The sequence below is a fragment of the Mastomys coucha genome, unplaced genomic scaffold (genome assembly GCF_008632895.1).
Source record: "Mastomys coucha isolate ucsf_1 unplaced genomic scaffold, UCSF_Mcou_1 pScaffold15, whole genome shotgun sequence".
Lineage (NCBI taxonomy): Eukaryota > Metazoa > Chordata > Mammalia > Rodentia > Muridae > Mastomys > Mastomys coucha.
In genome coordinates, this window is record NW_022196897.1 from 143,767,457 (window position 1) to 143,785,375 (window position 17,919).

Genomic DNA, 17,919 nt, shown 5'->3' on the forward strand with positions numbered 1-17,919 from the left:
CCATATCGTTTGATTTAGAGTCGATATAAATATAAGAATCCAGATCCTGTCCGGGCAACGCTATACCGCTGTTTTCAAAGGAGAAAACCATATTGTCTGGATTTTGAAATCCATCTGCATTAATTCAGCTATATCTAATCACTACCTGACCCACAAAGAAAACAAACATTTTTGTCAAAGAAAGCCACATTCGCTGCGTTAATTCACGTGTATCCTTCGAATTTATACTGGTTTGTCTTCTTTAGATGACTCTTAAGAAGCCACTTGTACAGTGCTCCTCATTCTTCTTCCTCCTCTTTTTTTAAAATAACTTTGTTCCTTGTGGACACATCTCTGTGGATATTAATAAGATTAACAGTTTCTGAACCAATACTAAGGAGGATCAGGCCCCAAACCAAATATCTACAGCCAAAACACACAACAGAAGGAAGCAAACCGCTTTTGTCCAAAAGCCTCTGTGTGAGGGGCTGTTCATGCCCAGCTGGTCTGTTATGCAAACGTATTGCCCTGAGAGTGGGCAGATACAGGGGGAGGGAGCAAGTGGGGTGGCCCTTACCCAACATGACAAAATAGGCTCTTAAACCAAACCAAACTGTGTTTTAGTCATCCTCAGAGAGACAGGCTCTCTGTTTTCCTGTTATACTCAGATGTGTGAGCTTTTACCTTGTGCAGTTGAGATTATAACTGTCGTGGAGAAGCCTGGCATCCATGCCCAGTGTCTGCCTGTAGTACAGTGCTAGGCCCAGTGTCTGCCTGTGATAGGGCTCTGTGCCCAATGTCTGTCTATGGTAGAGGCTCCTTGTCTGTCCATCTTTATTCCTGGCCCTTGTTCCTATTTCTGGTCTTCAAATGACCTTCCTTCTTGTGGTCATATTACTTTTCCTAGGAATTGATGATCATAATTATAGTCTCTTTATTGGCTTCTGAAATGCTATTTTGTGGAAGTTGAGAATTTATAAAAATCAGTGGTGGCTCGGATAAGATGTTTGTTAGACCTAGTGAATAGCTTATTCTCAAATGAGGCAGGAAAGTAAGCCAGGAAAAGAATCTACTAGAGCATTATATGAAACAACTTTTGGTAGAAAGGTCATTGGGTTCCCATATAAAGCTACCTACATTATCAATTTTCTAATTTAAATCCTGTATCTGATGTGATACATTGGCACATGGTGTGAGACTAAACAAAGATAACTAAGATCTGCCCTAAAGATCTTAGAAACAACAACAGTTAGGTCTTCCAAACCAGTGTGACCCAGAAAGGAGACCCTACCTTGCTGGTTTTAGATTGTAGAGGCTGTCAAAAGAATGACGTCCACAGTGATGGCTCTGGGTTCTTGTATATGAAAACTTAAGTTTTAACTTATATGACCTTGGAAGGTCTGCCTCTTTTTTTTCCTATAGCCATACAGGGGCATCAGTTGGGCATAGAGGATCGATCACCCATGTTCTACAGATAAGGAAACTAAGACATAAAGAAATAGAGGGGCTTCTGCAAGGTTGTATGTCTGGTGTTGATTATCAGACCATTCTCCTCGTCAAAGCAAAGATGACCTCAAACTTTGGCTGACTCATCCATCACCCAGTTAGGTGCAGTAAGCCCATTACTAAGTTGAACTATTTAAAGACAAAAATGTTGTGTAGTACTTCTAGGCTACCACATGTAGTCTAGCAAGAGCATACAGGTGGAATATGGGCATCACTCTCGTGATCTGATGCCATCCAGAAGTTATAGCTCGTGGCTCTGCCAAGCATCAAGCAGAATATTGTACTGCCTATTAATAGTGTGGAGAAGATCAGATCCCAAAGTCTAAATGTATTTCCTCTGAACATATCCTTTCACACCTCGGTAAAGTCAACAAATTGGAAATCAAACAAACCATCATGAGTTGGTAGCCGTCTGTATTCACTTTGTCTTGAGTCTATTTTATGAATAATTATACATAATAAGTAATCATTCCTGTTGCTGTTTAAGGGATGGAATGATACCACTTACTGTACCTGATTCAGACCCTTATCCTATAGACAGGTGGTAGATAAATGATGAGGTCAAAGGGGGTAGATGCAGAGATCGTCTGTTGGGTAGATAGAGCAGTCATTGGACAGATGTAGGCTTGGTGGGTGGATAAAAAGATCAGTGGACAGGTGGGGGGGATGGGGAGGGAGGGAGGGAGGAGTAGGGTGGTATATGGATCAAGGGATGGGTGGTTGGATGGGTTGGTGGGTGGATAGATCAGTAGATAGATGGAGGGTTGGGTAGATGATAGATGAAGTGGTGGGTGGGTTATTGGAGGAAGGGAGGGAGAAAAGGATGGGTTGTGGATGATAGAGGGGTGGGCGAATGGGTGTGTGGGTAGATAGATGTTAGATAGAATGTTGCTGTGCATATTAAGTAAGCATGGTGATGGGTTATCACACCTAAGAACTTTTTGAGAGAGTTTAAATGTGGGAGTTTCTTAGATGAGGAGTTATTAACATTTTATCCTTTATTTAGCCTAAGACTTTTAATAATTTATGGTAGAAATAAATATTGGGACTTCTTTTTCTGTGATTTACAGTAACTTCATTAAACCAGAATTTACATGAGTCTAGCTGTGCTTGAACCATGCATCAGTGTGAAAGGTGTAGCACAGTGTTATGACTGGGATCAAGGCTTATGACCCAGAATGCACCCTTGGCTCTTGTGATGTGGGTGTAATATGCACTCTGCACTTTGCCTTTCTGGTCTGTAAAATGAGGCTTGTACTTTACTGTGCAATGCTGTTGTAAGAACTCAATACCTGGCCCCTGGTCCAGTGATGGTGTTAAAATGGTGGCTTTATGATGGAGACTATTTTGGCTTTCATGGAGGACATAACTGCTTGCAGGGTAGCACTGGGGTTTCCAAGCATTATTTTGTTAGCTTTTTAAAAGTTTAATTGAAATGACTTGTGTATTTGGGTTTACTGTATGTCAAGTATGACCCATGGTCTTTTATGTCAATAGCTTTCTGGTTACCTCATTTATAAAATGTGAAAGATTTTTGTCCAAAGACCTTTAAGCTCATTATCTTGTCTGTAGCACTTTTGTGGTTTGGGTAAATATCACCTTTAAGAGTAAAAGAGACATAAAAAGTGTAATTACTTATTCATGACGGCCATCTAGTCAGTAAACCTCCATTTTTTTTTTTTTCTTCCAGCAAAAGCTGTCCATAAAATCCCTAGGCCATCAGTTAGCAGTCAGCATTTCTGCCATTCTTGTCAGTGTGTCCTGCCTTTTCTGTTTTTCTTTCTGTTGCTTTGAGACTGTTCTGGCTTGACCTTGTCTCTAATTCTATGCTCCCTGTGTGTCACAGCTTTGGAGTGGGTTGACCCCTTCAGGTGTGGCTCCTACCTTCCCACCGCCTGTGCAGCCTGACCCCAGCTCTCACAGCATGCTGTTGTGCCCACACAAGCCCTGGCTTGCCTCTTCACTTTGTTTTCTTTCTGTTTTAAGAAAATTGTGCTGTGGTAGCATACATCTTTAATCCCAGCACTTAGAAGGCAGAAGCAGGTGGATCTATATGAGTTCAAGGGCAGCCCGATCTACAGAAAGTTCCAGGACACACCTGCGAATGCATTCATGGAGACCACAGAAGGATGTTGGGTGTCCTGCTCTGTTCCTCTCCCCTTGTTCCTTGTTCAGGGCTTTTACTGAAGCTTGAGCTAAGCTGATGGCTAGCCATCCCCATTAGCCCCCTGTCTCCCTTCCACCCCAACACCTGGGCTTTTTATGTCAGTACTAGGACCTGAACCCAGATCCTTGTGATTGCGCAGCAACTTCTCATAACATCGAGCCGTTCTCTCCAGCCCATTTATGCAGCCTTTTCTTCACCAAGTTAGAACTTGCCCCTAGCCCTCCGCTCTCTCCCTTCCGTGCTTTGGTGAACTCAAGCATCTGTGCTTTTGCTCCCTAGCTTACCCCATCTTTCTCACTGCCTGGTTTCTAGCCAGTGTCCTTTCAGGAAGCCATCCCCACATCTCCTCACTCAGGTTATGTGCACAGTTCCTGGTCTATGTCCTTGTTTGATACGTGTTACTTATTGCCTGAGGTACGAGACTTAAAATGTCTGTGATTATCCTTCCACAGACGAGGAGACTGAGGACCAGAGCCATGAATGGATTGTCTTTACCACTTTGTGGTGCTTTATTAATCAGGGACATTCAGTAACTGCAGGTTATATGAGGGAGAAGAAAGAGACAGAGAAAAGTTTGGTTTTTTTAGGGAACAAAAGCTTAGTTCTGCCTTCTAGTTTCAAAATCACTCTTTCCCCTCCTTTTGCTTAAACTTCACTCTCTTTTTCCTCATGTTTCAGTTCCATTGTACACATTAAAAACAATTACTTTAATTAGGTCTTTCGGGGAGGGTTGCATGTGTGTATGTGCATGTGGAAGCCAGGAGTGCATTGGATCCTCTGGAGCAGCTGGAGTTACAGGAGTTATGAGTTACTTGATGTAGGTGCTGGGAACTAAACTTGGGTCCTGTGTAAGAACAGTATGAACTCCTAAGCACTTACACTCCTAAAACACACCTAACACTTACACCCCTAACATATACTCCTAACACACTCCTGACACTTACACACCTAAGCACTTACACCCCTAACACACGTACTCTTAACACATATACTCCTAACACTTACACTCCTAACATTTATACACCTAAGCACTTATACTCCTGACACTTGCTCTCCTAACATTTGTACACCTAAGCACTTACACTCCCGACACACTCCTAACACACACCTAACACTTACGGTCTTTCCAGCCCCATTGCTCACTTTCTTTGTAAGGATCAAGGGAGTGCGGCTGGGGCTCACTGCTGCCCTGTGGAAACCCTTTCCTTTACATTGCCCAGCAATTTCATCCTGCCCTGGTCTCTGGCGAGGCACAGTTACCTGTCCTGTCTTTGCTGGTGAGGTCCGATCATGCTGCATCTTGAGAGTTGAAGTTAGGAGAGAAGGGTAAAGAGCTGGAAATGCAGCTTCCCCAGATGATCTGTTTAAAGCTTGGAAATTATGAAAACACAGTAGACCTGCAAACTGAGTTAAAGTGAATCATTTCAGCCACATTCACTGAGACCCACTGATGGGAGAAGGACAATAGTGAAACCTGAGAGTGTTAAAGATGGTGGCCAGTGACCCAGGGGGAGCCAAAAAACGGAACAAGATGTCAGCAGGGCCTCAATGTGCATAGAATTTCCTTAACGCTCATCACATGTGTCCATCGCTGTGGTTGATCTCCTTCAGGAACTGACAGACATAGACACCCTCCACGAGAGTGAAGAAGGAGCAGAAGTTCTCATCGATGCCCTGGTAAGTAGCTCATGCTCCAGGTTGTGTGGGATTGTGATGTGTTGACCTTGCCACTGTGCTCAAGTGGTATCCGTAGAATGCCGGGTTGAGGCGGGATAGAGGTGTGCAGAAATGCAGCTGCTGGAGTGCTTTCTTCTGTGGACTGAGGGAAGAGAATAGAGGAGCCCAGTGCCTACTAAGTACTCTAGGCAGGACTTTTCTCCTGCCCTTATCCCTGCTTATTCCTCACCATGTCCTCCTGGAAGCCGAGGCCCAAGAGAGGCGAAACAGCATCTCTGCTGTCTCTCTTCTCTGATTCTGTGTCTTTCCCTCACTCGCTGGCTTGCTACTAACCTTTTGATAGAGAGAACTCACCGATGTTTGCTTTCTGTCTTGAGCTTTATAATTGCAGTGAAGATGGATACTGTTACTTACTGTACACAAGATGGGTCGTCAGGGAGACTGGGGGAATGTTAGAAACGAAGAGCAAACCTGAGCTCTCTTGTAGGCGAGAACTGCGTCCCATGCTTAGTTTGTTTGTTACAGGGAAGGTCTCACTGTGTAACCCTGGGTAGCCTAGAACTTGATTTGTAGACTAGGCTGGCCTCAAACTCTCAGAGATCTGAACTCACAAGATCTCTGCCTGCCTTTGCTTCCTCTGTGTTTGAATTAAAGATTTGCATCACCATATATGTGAAGCCAAGGCAAAGCCTCAGACATCACTCACTTCTTAGCAGTTACCCAGGCTGCACCAAGGCAACCCCTGTTCACCAGGTCCCAGTGTGACGTAGGAGAAAGCCCAGAGTTATGGCCTCCTCCTGCTGGGCCCCTCAGCCTGTGTCCACTGAAGCAAAAGCTTGCTTGCATGCTCTGATCCCTACCTGATGAGAGAGGCCTCTAGACTGAAGAGGCACTACAGCTAGCCAGTGGGGGAGGCAGATCTGGTCTAGCCTCTTACCCTAATTTTGATGGCAGTTCATTCTGTTCAGTGCTAGGGACTCTGGGCCTCCCTTTCCTTTTACCCTCTCCTGCCTCTTCTCTCTGATAAGAATGGTGGCAAGGGCCACTTTCTGAGCAATCTGCAATTTCTTAGAAGCCACTGCTGCCATTCATTGTAGGCACATTAAGCTGCCTTCTGGCCCTACCCACAGGCCTGCGGGATCAAGGTAGCTGGCCTGGGAACTCCAGTGCCTAGGAGACGCCTCTGCAGCACAGCCTACCCCTTCTCTTCAGGTTCTCCGCTCTATGTCTTCCCCCACATTGAGCTCATTGCTGATGTGGTGTAAGTGGAGGGATTGTGAACCCTTTGGAGATGAAGGACTCTCTCTGAGCCCAGCTGAAGTCCAGCAGGGCCCAGTGCTGCTAGCATGAAATTTCTATGGCTGTTTTCCTTTCAGGCTCCTTCCTAGAGTGAGCTGCCACTTTCATGGGCTTTGAGACCTTTATTTTTCCTTAGAACCACTCGCTGTACAGAAAGGGAAGGATTCTGCCAGGGTAGCCTTTGTTTTGAGGAGCATTTGTCGCAAGGCTGTGGCACTCCCTCCTGCACTGTCTCTCCACGATGTCATTTGTGCAGTCTTACCTTTCAGAGGTTAATTACAGTGGCCCCGTGCGCGCCTTCCTGCCTAGTCCCTGGACTGGTTTTAATTACCATCCTTTGCCTGTGTGAATGGAGATGATGAGAGGGGAACAGCCAGCCAGGCGGCTGCTGTGAACCTACATAGAAGCAGCAGCTCGCACAAAAGCCCCCTTTGTGTCTCCGTGTTGCCAAGCCCACCAACAAAGGCTGCATCTTGCAGATTTTATTGTCTGTCTGGAAGGGACCAGTTCCTCCTCAGTCTTGGGAGCCGTTAGGTAGCTGCCGTGCACGATTTCCTGTTTGTTTGGGACTTTTTATGATTATATTATCTTAAGATTTTGGGTCTTACGGCTTTATCCTGGTGGGGCTTTTGTGAATCACAGACACCGAGCATTCTGGAGTCCAGTATGTTATTTGTTTGTCTGCTACCACTCAGAAGCTGTCAGTAAATATCGGTGGGCCGAGCTGCAGAGCAGGCTTCGTTTATCTCGCCCTCGTGCCACATTGAGGAGGAAGTTTGATAAGTATTCTCATATTACAAGGGTTGAGTTGTCTTCATAGTTTTAATTTGGGGCCAATATTGGAGACCTGGACTCACTGGAGCAGAGGCTAGAGGGCATGTGACAGGATTTATTATGGCATGCAGTTTGCAGTTATTGCCTTGGTCTTTTTCCCAGTTGAAAGTCCCAGCAATAGAGTAGCACATTTGTGAGCAAAGTGCTGTCCTGGCATTCTTGGGAATCTTTGGGGTTTTAAATTTTGGATCACATTCATTGCTGTTCTGTATACACAAAGGGAGTATTTGTGCTTTGGAACAAATCAATTTAGGAGCCTGGAAGATGGACTTCTCTAGAGATCATAGATGTGAGGTTTATTGCATTGGTGAGAATTCCCTGGCTCACCCCTCCACAGACATGTGGTTCCTGAGTGAGGTGACCAGACAGCAGATGGCCTGCAGTGAGTGCCTCCCTGGGCTTTCTGGGACCCTTCATTTCTTCCTGTCAAGCCTCCTCCAGCCTCAGCTCTTCGCTTTGGAGCCTTTTCATCTCATCTCCACAGCAGAGACCTGAGAACTTGACACATTGGATTATAGCTTCTGTGGACCAGTTTGTCTTTCCCAAGTTGTAGTCCTACTGGGGGACTGGTCAGGGCTGCAGCTCTGCCACTCACTGTGTGCCCCGTGAAGGTTACTTTACCTTCCATGTTGTGTTTTGAGTGTTTGTCACAAAGTATAACTGTGAGGCGTCAGTATGTATTTAGAGATCTTTAGGGCACCCACTACTTCCTGGCTGTTTTCCAAGACTGGTGGAGATCCAGCAATCTATAAATGTCAGGTGATGGTGATAAGCATCATCTGCCATATGGTGACATGTTTGTGGATGTTTGTTGAACTTAAACAGATTTCAGTTTGAAAATGTTTCAGAAAGCATTTTCAGTAATTATTTGTAAATATTTGGATGACTTGGGTCTAAATAAGCTATCCAAAGATGGAAGTTTCGTTTAAAGGAAAACAGTAATGAGGATACAGGCCAGGATGTTGAGAGGCTCTGTGGGATGAAGAATAGGACTGGTCATCTCTGGGGCCAAGTGTCACAGAATTTCAGACTGTGTGGAGGAGTCATATCAGAGCAGGGTAAAGAATGGCTGAGGCATGAAGCTGCCTGGGACCCGCATCTTCTGTAGACTTGAGCAATGTACCTTGGATATAGAGAGCCTGGGGACTCCCTGCCACACCCATCCTTGCCCTCAGTCAGCCTTTCTCAAATGCCCAGTCCTGAGCCCAGCTATGGCCTGCCTTGGTCTGGTGTGCTGCTTGATTTGTGCTGCCTAGGCATAGCCAAGCTGAGGGTCTCCTGCTGCTTATCACCTGTCAGCCTCTGCCTCCTGGCCTTCTTACTTCCATTCATGCTCTCTCCTTTCTGCCCTAAAGCAAAACTTACCAGGTCTTCATTCACTTGATGCTCACTTCCTGCTGACTTGTTTTTGGTCCTAGAAACTGGGTACTTGTAGCTCTCAGTATGACTGATGGGTCTCTGCTTTCAGAGGGTGGGACAAGAAATGGGGAAATAGATAAACCACCATAGTGTGTCGCGGTCATGCAGGTCATGGATGAAAATGGAATGGCTGAGTGTGTGGAGGTCTGGTTAGACCTGGTTCTGTAGAGAGGCCTGAGTTATGGGTACAAGAAGAAGCCAGCCATTCAAAATGGCCAAGAGCAGGGTAGGCCAGGGAGGAGATAAGGTGAGAATGAGCTTGACACCAGGGAAAATGAGAGGAGCTACTTGGTGGGGAGGGGGGGGGGCTGGTTCTGTGTCCTGTAGGCCTCTGAGATTGCCTGCATGGGCAGACTGTAGGCATGTGATTGGCGAGTATCTGTCTAGATGTTTAGAACAACTGTACAGGCAGCTGTTGGTGAAGAGTGGGAGGGCAGGAATGGAGGCTCATGTCTCAAGAGGTAGGCCTGCTTTTAGCACTAGGACTTTCAAAACTTATTTGGTCAAGATTCCTTCCACATGTTTGGGGGTTATTTTATTTTTTTAAACATGACATTTCTGAAATGCATTGTGGGTGGAAGAACTCCAATCTAGCTCTGGAGTGTCATAGAGTGAGCCGGGTAGAAAAGAAATCCTCTTCAGACCCTCTCAGCTGTCTGCTTCCCTATTTCCTCCTTTTCTCTTATAGCCTTCCTCTTTGGTCAAGTGGAAAAAGATGTCTGATCATGCCCTCGAACCTCCTCTGAGTGAGACCTGCTGTTTGGGGACCTGCTAACAAGCAGAAATAACCAGACTTATCAGGAACTGCCAGGCCTCAGACAGTCCTCATTTCCAGGCCAGGGCTGCTCTGGCTGGTGCTTTAATCCCCAAGCAGGATTTGTTTTTAGTTTCAGACTTGGTCACAGATCCAGAAAATTGAAGGTAGGCCCGAGGCTGGAGGAAGTAGGCAGAATGCTAATTTACGCTCCTTACTAGCCGACTCCAGAGCCATGCATAATACAAATACGTTCCTAAGGGTTTTCTGAGCTAAATGTATTTTGACTGCTCTTGGCCCTCCTGCAATCAGATAAAATTGTATCTAACCCAACTAAACATTGAGTTTCACACTTTGCAAGCTTAAAAAGTCTGCCTGTTAGAAGTTAGATTTCTGTAACAAGAAAAAAGACTTTCCTCCAGCCAGACACCCACCATCCATATCCACTTGGCTCTAGGATTTAAGTGCTGCTCACCACCACCATCCTGCCAGTTTCCAGACAGCAGAGATGGCAAGCATAACTAAGACTCAAGGAAAGAGACAAATAATGTAGATAAAGCGGCCATCCATCGAAGCCAAAGCCGGCCGTGCAGTCTGTAGCAGCGACCAGCCATGTGCCGCCCAGCAGAGCTGTGACGTTTGCCACTTCAGAATTGAGGGAGATGTGCCAGTTAGGGTGGTTTAGGAGGAACTAAGTTGTGGCATGGTCTGCGCCCCTAGATGTTTTCTGCTTTCTTTCCCATGCATAAATGTTTCGGTTTATTAAGGGAAACACTTTAATGTTCTTATTGGCTATGAGACTTGAGAGCAGGATTGTGTATCTCCTGGGAGAAGGGGAAAGCAGCTCATTTTCCGCTGCAACCCTTCCAGTTCTGGCAGCAGCTCCTCTCCAGGGGGTTCGTCCCAGTTCCTTCCTCAAGGCACAAGGGAGAGCTTAGAAAGCGCCGCTCACTGGCAACTGGGTGTGCAGACAGGCCACTACTTCCAGGTTTTCTTCATGTCCAGATGTTGCCCCAAGTCTCACCCAGAAAGAATGGAGGCCATATCTGACATCTGTCTTTCTTCTCCTTTCTGTCATCCTTAGACTCTGTCAAACCAGGTCTGTAGAGTGCAGCTCCGAAAGTGTTAGTGACGCATTCACTGCTCTCTCCTTCCTTCTTTCTGTCTTTCTGTTCTCACCAAAGTAATAGAGTTGCTCACTGCTGCCCCTGTGTCTCTGCCAGGCTACCTAACCTCTCTGAATCTTTGTTGTGTGCTCTGTGAGAGTCGGAAGCCTTATGTCAGGGTAGATGGCACACTGTCAAGAGCATGCCATGGTGCACACAGTGAATGCCTAAGTTTATATGGTGAGGTAAGGTCCCTCAGGTATTTGTTATGTGCAGTGTTGTTCAAGACCTCGAAGTGTGCCAGGGTCCATGAGGTAAGGGGCTTGCTATCAAAGAACTTGGCTTTTTCTTCACCAGTGAGGTAAATGTCATGGAGTGAGTATAAAGCTCGATGCCAACTTGATCCTGGGCGTTTTGAGTTGCTCCTTTAACCAAAAGTAGCACCCCACATTTTCCTGTGATTGCTGCAGAATTCTTTATCCTCATTTCCTGTGTAAGGCAAGCAAGGCACTGGGAAGGCGGAGGGAAGCTGTACACAGGACGCAAGTCTTGCCGGATGCCTGATCACAGCTGTCTTAGCTGAATAGTCTCTTCCTTTTCCCCAGGAGAGAAAACCAGGGCCTGCCTGCCTACCTGCCTGCCTGCCTTCCCTGCATGCCCTGGGGTTACCCATAGGCAGTCCCCCAGAACCTGTGTACAGATGGCAGTATAAAGGGGGAAAAGCTCTCTTCAAGATTCTAGAAGGAAGCCTGACTTTGGTGTCATTCCTTGGCAGATGTGTGCTCTTGGTTGTATTCTGTAGCTACTGTGGGTTTCCTACCTACCTCAAAAGGTGTGAATTAAGAAAGAGCTGGAAGCATGTTTTACCCAAATGCCTTGTGCCCTGTTTTTACATCATGTGAAGGTTCTACTGAGGCAGAGAGCTTGGGGGAGGGGAGGTGGGAGAATGACCATGAGAACTTTGCACTCACCAGCTCTGTAACGCTCCGTTTTCCTTTGTGACACTCATCTCTGGCTTGGGTCAGGACTAACAGTGGTAGGAAGCGGTTAGGACCGCTTCCTTACCTCAGGGTGCCTTGAAGAGGCCATGGGTGGAGAGAGCACTGCAGGCTGCCAGTTCTGCACTCAGTTTGTTCATTTGAATGGAGAGCTGTGACTAGAGGGATGGGGACATTTGGGGACTGCCTGTGATATAACCTTCTCTCCCTTTGCGTCCTGTTCCTGCAGGTGGATGGGCAGGTGGTTGCACTATTGGTGCAGAATCTGGAGCGCCTGGATGAGTCTGTGAGGGAGGAGGCTGATGGCGTCCACAACACCCTAGGTGAGGGACTGGCACCCAGTCAACAACCAATTTGGTTTTTTTTGGGTTTTTTCCCCCAAGTTTTGTTTTACTCCAAAACTGCCTTTTAAAAAATGAAGACTCATGTGTACATTTCATATAATTACAGCTTTGATTTGGCATATAGGCAATAAAAGCTGTAATCCACTAAGCAGGTACCCGTCCAAGAGAAAACATGCTGTCTCCTAAATTTTATTTTAAGATTTACTGTTTTTAATTATGTATATATGTATGGGGAGTGTTTACACATCATTGGGAGGCCAGAAGATCCTTGTTGGATCTCCTGTGCTGGAGTTAAAAATGGTGGGCCTTCTGATGTAGGTGCTGGAAAGTAAACCCAAATCTTTGCAAGAGCAATATGAGCATCTCTCCTTAGAAGCCTTTGCCTCCAAAAGTTAAGATGAAATCCTCGTGGGGTTCTCCCCTCCCTGGGAAGCTAAGTTTTAAATTTGTGGGTGATCTCATGTTAGTTTCTCTCACCTGCTTCCTCCGTGGAGCTGCAGGTGTCTGCTCGTCTGTGGACATTACAGAAAGGTATTTGCGTTGAAAAGAGCCAGTGCTTCCTTGTCTTCCATACAAACAGCTGGGCTGAGTGAGTTAAAATACTTCGAGCAACTCTGCTGCCCCTGAGTCCTGTTCATTTCAGTGGCTTCCTCTATAGTCCTCTCTTTCCTTCTCCCTCAAATCTCTCCAGTTTCTCCCTTCACACAGTTGTCTATTTAAAGTCATACCTTTGGGCAGGCCGCTTCCTCCCTGGCTGTTATTGTGTTAAACCAGTGGTGGCATCTTTGCAAGCTGAGCTCCAGCAATGAAGGAGGCCGAGCTAAAGCAGGAGTTTCTATGAGATTAGTTTCCCTCCCAGCTCCTCTGTGTTTACTGCAGATCTCCCTTGTAGTTCTAGACTCTTCAGTGTGGATTATTGTAAAGAAGAGGGAAGATGGGCACCCAGGGAGTACGAGAGGAGAACACAACAGCCTGCAGTGGGGGGCTGGCTCTAGTGCAGAGGCAGAAGTTGGCATTTCCATCTGTCAGCTAATGCTGGATTTTGCAACATGGAAAGCTTATCAAAAGTCTTAGCTGGATGTTCATAAAAAGGCCCTGGTGTGGTGGGAAAGCACAGCTCTGGAAGATTTGCCTGGTCTCTGCTCAGGCACCTACCACACTCAGATTCATGCCTCCTCCACCTCCTCCTCGAGGACAGATCAGGAGGAGTCAGGCATGGCTAATACAAGGTGGTCTGACTAGAAAGGCCAGAACAGAGGAAGGAGTGCCAGTGACAAGAGCTATAATTAGCGTCAGTAAGAGCATCCTAGGAACTGGGAGCCAAGGCCTTGAGCCAAGGGAGCTGACTGGGGCCCTTTGCCTGTGAGGAGTCAGTGGGGTTGTCTTTGGCTAAGTCAAGGCTGTGCTTCTGGAAAATGAGGGCAGGAGGTGGGGTTAGGGCAGTGAGATCCGGGTGTGAGTCTGTCCAGAGTTTGGAAGACCCTGTGAACCATGGCAGGAAGTGTAGCTTTGTTTCCTGTGTGTAACAGGAGGTCATGTAAAGTATGAACAGAATAAGATAAAAATGAACATGTGCTTGATTGAGACTGCTTGGTCTCTTGAGTCCCTCTGCTGCTCACTGTCAGCATGTGTCCCCTCCCTCAGTGACTGTCCAATCTCCTTTCAGTGGCCCATGAGGAGCCTGGCTGGGTGAAAGAGCAAAGGTTTCTGCAGCCCTTGCTTCTTCAGAATTCAGGTGCAGCGCCTTCTGGATATTATGCTTAGGGAACACAGAACAGTATCTGCCTTGTGAGAATGGCCTGTTCTAAGATAGGAAGCAAGGGGGTCTTGAAGGGAAGGAGAGCATTTGATGTGGTAAGGACACTGGTGATTTTTTTAATGCCCTTCTTCTTGATATCATAGCATGTAATAGCTTTTTTCCCTTTGCCTCCTAACTTTTAATTTTCCTATTAAGTCACACTTTGACTGTTGTAGAAGATAGCAGGAGCAATTATTTGCTTCCCGATACCCGGCAGCTACCTCTGCTGGCATGGCCTTTCCCCTCTGCACGCATTAGCGTGCTCAATTAAGAAGATCACGCTCACCTCCCTGCCAGTGTCCTGGTTTCCACATGATTCAGAACAAGAGAGGGGCGGGGGAGAAAAAAGAGCAAGAGCGCATCGCATGCAAGCGAGTGCGGAGACTTCCTGGCCCTAGGGGATTCTGCCCTGCCCTGCCTAGCTGCAGACCTCGGGACTGAGTGTGCCTTGCTAGGCACCCATCAGCATGCTCTGCTCTGGAGTCGCCCTTATTTGCATAAAAACCCATCCCTAATCTCTTCTGCGAATTCCATCATTTTCAGTTATGACTTCTACTTGTAACATAACTTGAAGAAAAAAAAAACATAGCAACTCCCTGGTTAATCTAAAAGTGACAACAGCATCTGGAGGGGAGAATATAGGGAAGTGGGACAAAAGCTAAAGTGCTTGTCATCGGAATCAGGCTTGACACAAGCGGGAGCAGAGACGCACTCCCCAGTGATTGGTGTCAGTTTCTTTCAGCTATTGTGGAGAACATGGCCGAGTTCCGTCCGGAGATGTGCACAGAGGCTGCCCAGCAAGGACTCTTGCAGTGGCTGTTGAAGAGGCTGAAGGTAAGGGAGCCAGTGGCCCTGCCACCCACATGTCTCTACTCTGGCTGTGGCTGGTACCAGGGTGTTGATAGAGACTGTCAGCCCTCTGTGCGGTCTACTTTGGGAAGTTTCTGGACCTCTGGCCGCTTTGTTGCTTGTCTCCATCCCCCTCACCTCCATCCCCAAGACATGGGAGACAGTGTTGAATATTGACATAAAGAGAATTAGATAATGTTTTCTTATACAATTTGTTTTTTTTACTGAACTAATGATTGCCTAGTGTTCCATTGGATAGAAGTACCAATATTATTATTTTTTTGAAATAGGGATTCATGTAGCCCAGGCTGGCCTGCAATTCAGGAGACTTTGAACTTCTGATCTTCTAGCCTCTACTTTCCAAGTGCTGGGATTACAGGTGTGTGCCTCCCTTCCCAATTTATGCAGTGGTGGGGATTGAACCCAGGACCTCGTGTGTGCTCAGCCATCACTCTATCAATTAAGCTACATCCCTTGCTCTCAATTTTAATTTTGGTAACTTCCACTTTTAAGTTTTGCCTATTATAAGCAGTTTATAGTGAGTATCACACCCAAGCACTGTTCTGGTGCACTTAGCTTTTCTGTGTGTTAAACACCTAGAAGTGGAATGTCCAGGCCAGAGGGTATTTGCATTTGAGGTAGATGTTGTAAAATTGTCGCCTGTTAAGTTTGCCCTGCTGGCATGAGAAGGTCCCTGCTGCCCCCGGCAGTACCAGGTATTATCATGCTTAAGGCTTTTGTGCACTTAGAAGCGAGCAATGATGCCATGGTACTTTAATTTATATTTTAAAATCAGAGAATGTGTATTGGCTTCTGGTTGCTTAATAGCCATTCATGGGCTTGGGGAAGTGGCCCAGTAAGGTATGACGCCTGTACCCACCTGTAGTCCCAGCCCTAGGGAGTGGAGGCAGAAGGATCAGAAGTTCAGAGTCATCCTTAACTACACAGTAAGCAGGCCAGCCTGGGCTGTATAAGAGCCTGATCAAAACAACAATAATGACAACCATTTGTATTAATTTCTTTTAGCTTCATATTTGTATCCTTTATTCTTATTTCTGTTGGATCCATTCTCTTTCTTAACACAGAGTCACCATCTTTTTAACAATTAGTGCTATTCCATCGAGTAAATGAGAAAAGAAGAGCAAAGCCATTAGTTTGACCAAGTGTGTAATAGGAAGGCTACTATGGAGGTCCTCAATAGCAAGATAAGAGAGGTTTCTTTAAGGAGGAATGACTCTTGAAGTAGTCATGGCTTATCCAGAATGTCTGGGGTGTGTCAGGTCAGGTTCACCCTCCTTGTCTTAGCAGGCCTCAGGGGAAGGCAGCCAGACATATATATGTCTTCTCCAGCTCTTCTCATGTAACCCCATAAGACAGACAGACAGACAGACAGACAGACAGACAGACAGACAGACAGACAGACACACACACACACACACACACACACACACACACACACATCAGAGGATAATCTGCCCAGTGGTGCTATCAGCAGAGATAGACACATTTTCCAGGCAGAGCCTAGTGCACTGAGCCCCTGCAAGCCCTCTCCTTTTCCTGCTTCAGCCTGTATCCAGCAGGTAGCTGCTTTATATGCTGCCATCTTGCCATCTTCTGAGTCTGGGTGGTCTTTGGCCTTAAGCTGAACTTGTTCAGAGTACAGTTCCTTTCCCACCTACTTCTCAGCACTCAGTTTGTGCTTCTATCCTCTAGATTTCCATCCACTAGGGAGTGCGGGGTAGTGGAAAGGAATCTGGGTTACTGGTGGAATTTGTACACCCAACGTTACCATACAGAAAATAGTCTAATGGTCTTTGTCTTTGTGAAGTCAGGATGGGGTTTTAGGTCCTTGGGACTTAATAAGGAATTTGAGACTCATTCTTCAAAACTCGCCTGTCCTTTGACAGGTGCTTAAATTAGCATAACAGCATTCCTTGCTTGCTTGGTCTGTCTCTCTTTCTCTCCCTCTCCCTCTCCTCCCCCCCCTTTCTTGTACATTCTTTCTTTTTTTGGAGTTGGTTATATAAGAGAAATTGAGACCTTCGGGTGTTTAGTCTGAGTTCCATTTGCTGTTTTAGCAAGCTATTATTGAGTTTTGCCTTAGGGCACAGAAATTTGTATAATCCTTAGGACAGGAAGAATCTTGTTGCAATCTATAACCATTTTCAAGGTTTCCAGTATTTAAGCTTTAAATTGGTATTTGGTTATTTTACTGGGAATCAAGTGTCCTTAGAAAAACTCTGTGATGCATGGAACGGCACAAAAGCAGCAAGCCAAGCTGAAGATGGAGGCCAGCGAGAAGCCATGACTCTTGACTGCTTTCTCTGGGTCCCAAAGCCAAGAAAGTGCATGTTGTATTCTTCACCAACATCAGCCTTAGAGACAGTCCTGGTGGAGTAGACCTAGGGTCTGCCCTCCCTTGGGACTGGGTGGCTGCAGCCAGTGGTCCTTCACTTGTCTGGTCTGTTTTCTTTCTGGGGACCACTGAGGTCCCACGAGGCAACTGAAGACCCGTGTGAAAGGGCCTTCAACTTGTGACCACCCTGGCAGCCAGGGCCTTCGGCAGTTGTGTTCAAAGATCTCTAGTGACTTTAAAAACCAGGTTCCCGAGGCACTGGCCGACTGACCCGGCGTGAGTCGGCAGTCCCTGTACGCGAGTTCCCCTGGTTCCTCTCTCCATGGCTCGTGGCTCGGAAAGGACAGTGAGTGGCCGCAATGGCTGATGAGATTGCCAAGGCTCAAGTGTCCCAGCCCGCTGGCATCACGATCTTCAGCAAGATCATCCACAAAGAAATCCCCGCCAAGATCATCTTTGAGGACGACTGGTGTCTTGCTTTTCATGAAATTTCCCCTCACACACTTTCTGGTGATACCCAAGAAGCATATATCCCAGATTTCTGTAGCAGATGATGATGATGAAAGTCTTTTAGGACATTTAATGATTGTTGGCAAGAAATGTGCTGCATTTCTGGGCCTGAAGCGTGGGTATCGGATGGTGGTGAATGAAGGTGCGGACGGAGGACAGTCTGTTCATCACATTCACCTCCACGTCCTTGGGGGTCACCAGATGAACTGGCCTCCTGGTTAAGCAGCTTGGGGAAAAGTGTTCTCTGGATAGTTGGCAAGCTCTGGTAAGTTAAACGGCACACAGTTTTGCCTGTGTATGGAGAAATTGAAGAGATCATTTAA

At 46.4% G+C, this 17,919-nt stretch overlaps 1 protein-coding gene and 1 pseudogene across 1 annotated transcript in view; both read left to right on the plus strand.

The window, feature by feature from the left end:
• The window catches only part of Ctnnbl1 (catenin beta like 1), a 114,744-nt gene that overhangs the window by 13,964 nt on the left and 82,861 nt on the right, over positions 1-17,919 (plus strand). The window contains exons 3-5 of the mRNA XM_031372569.1: positions 5,232-5,329; positions 11,969-12,062; positions 14,624-14,715. Of these exons, the coding sequence (XP_031228429.1) occupies positions 5,232-5,329; positions 11,969-12,062; positions 14,624-14,715 (284 nt within the window). The remainder of the gene's footprint in view (positions 1-5,231; positions 5,330-11,968; positions 12,063-14,623; positions 14,716-17,919) is intronic.
• LOC116091295 lies at positions 14,726-17,913 on the plus strand (annotated as a pseudogene).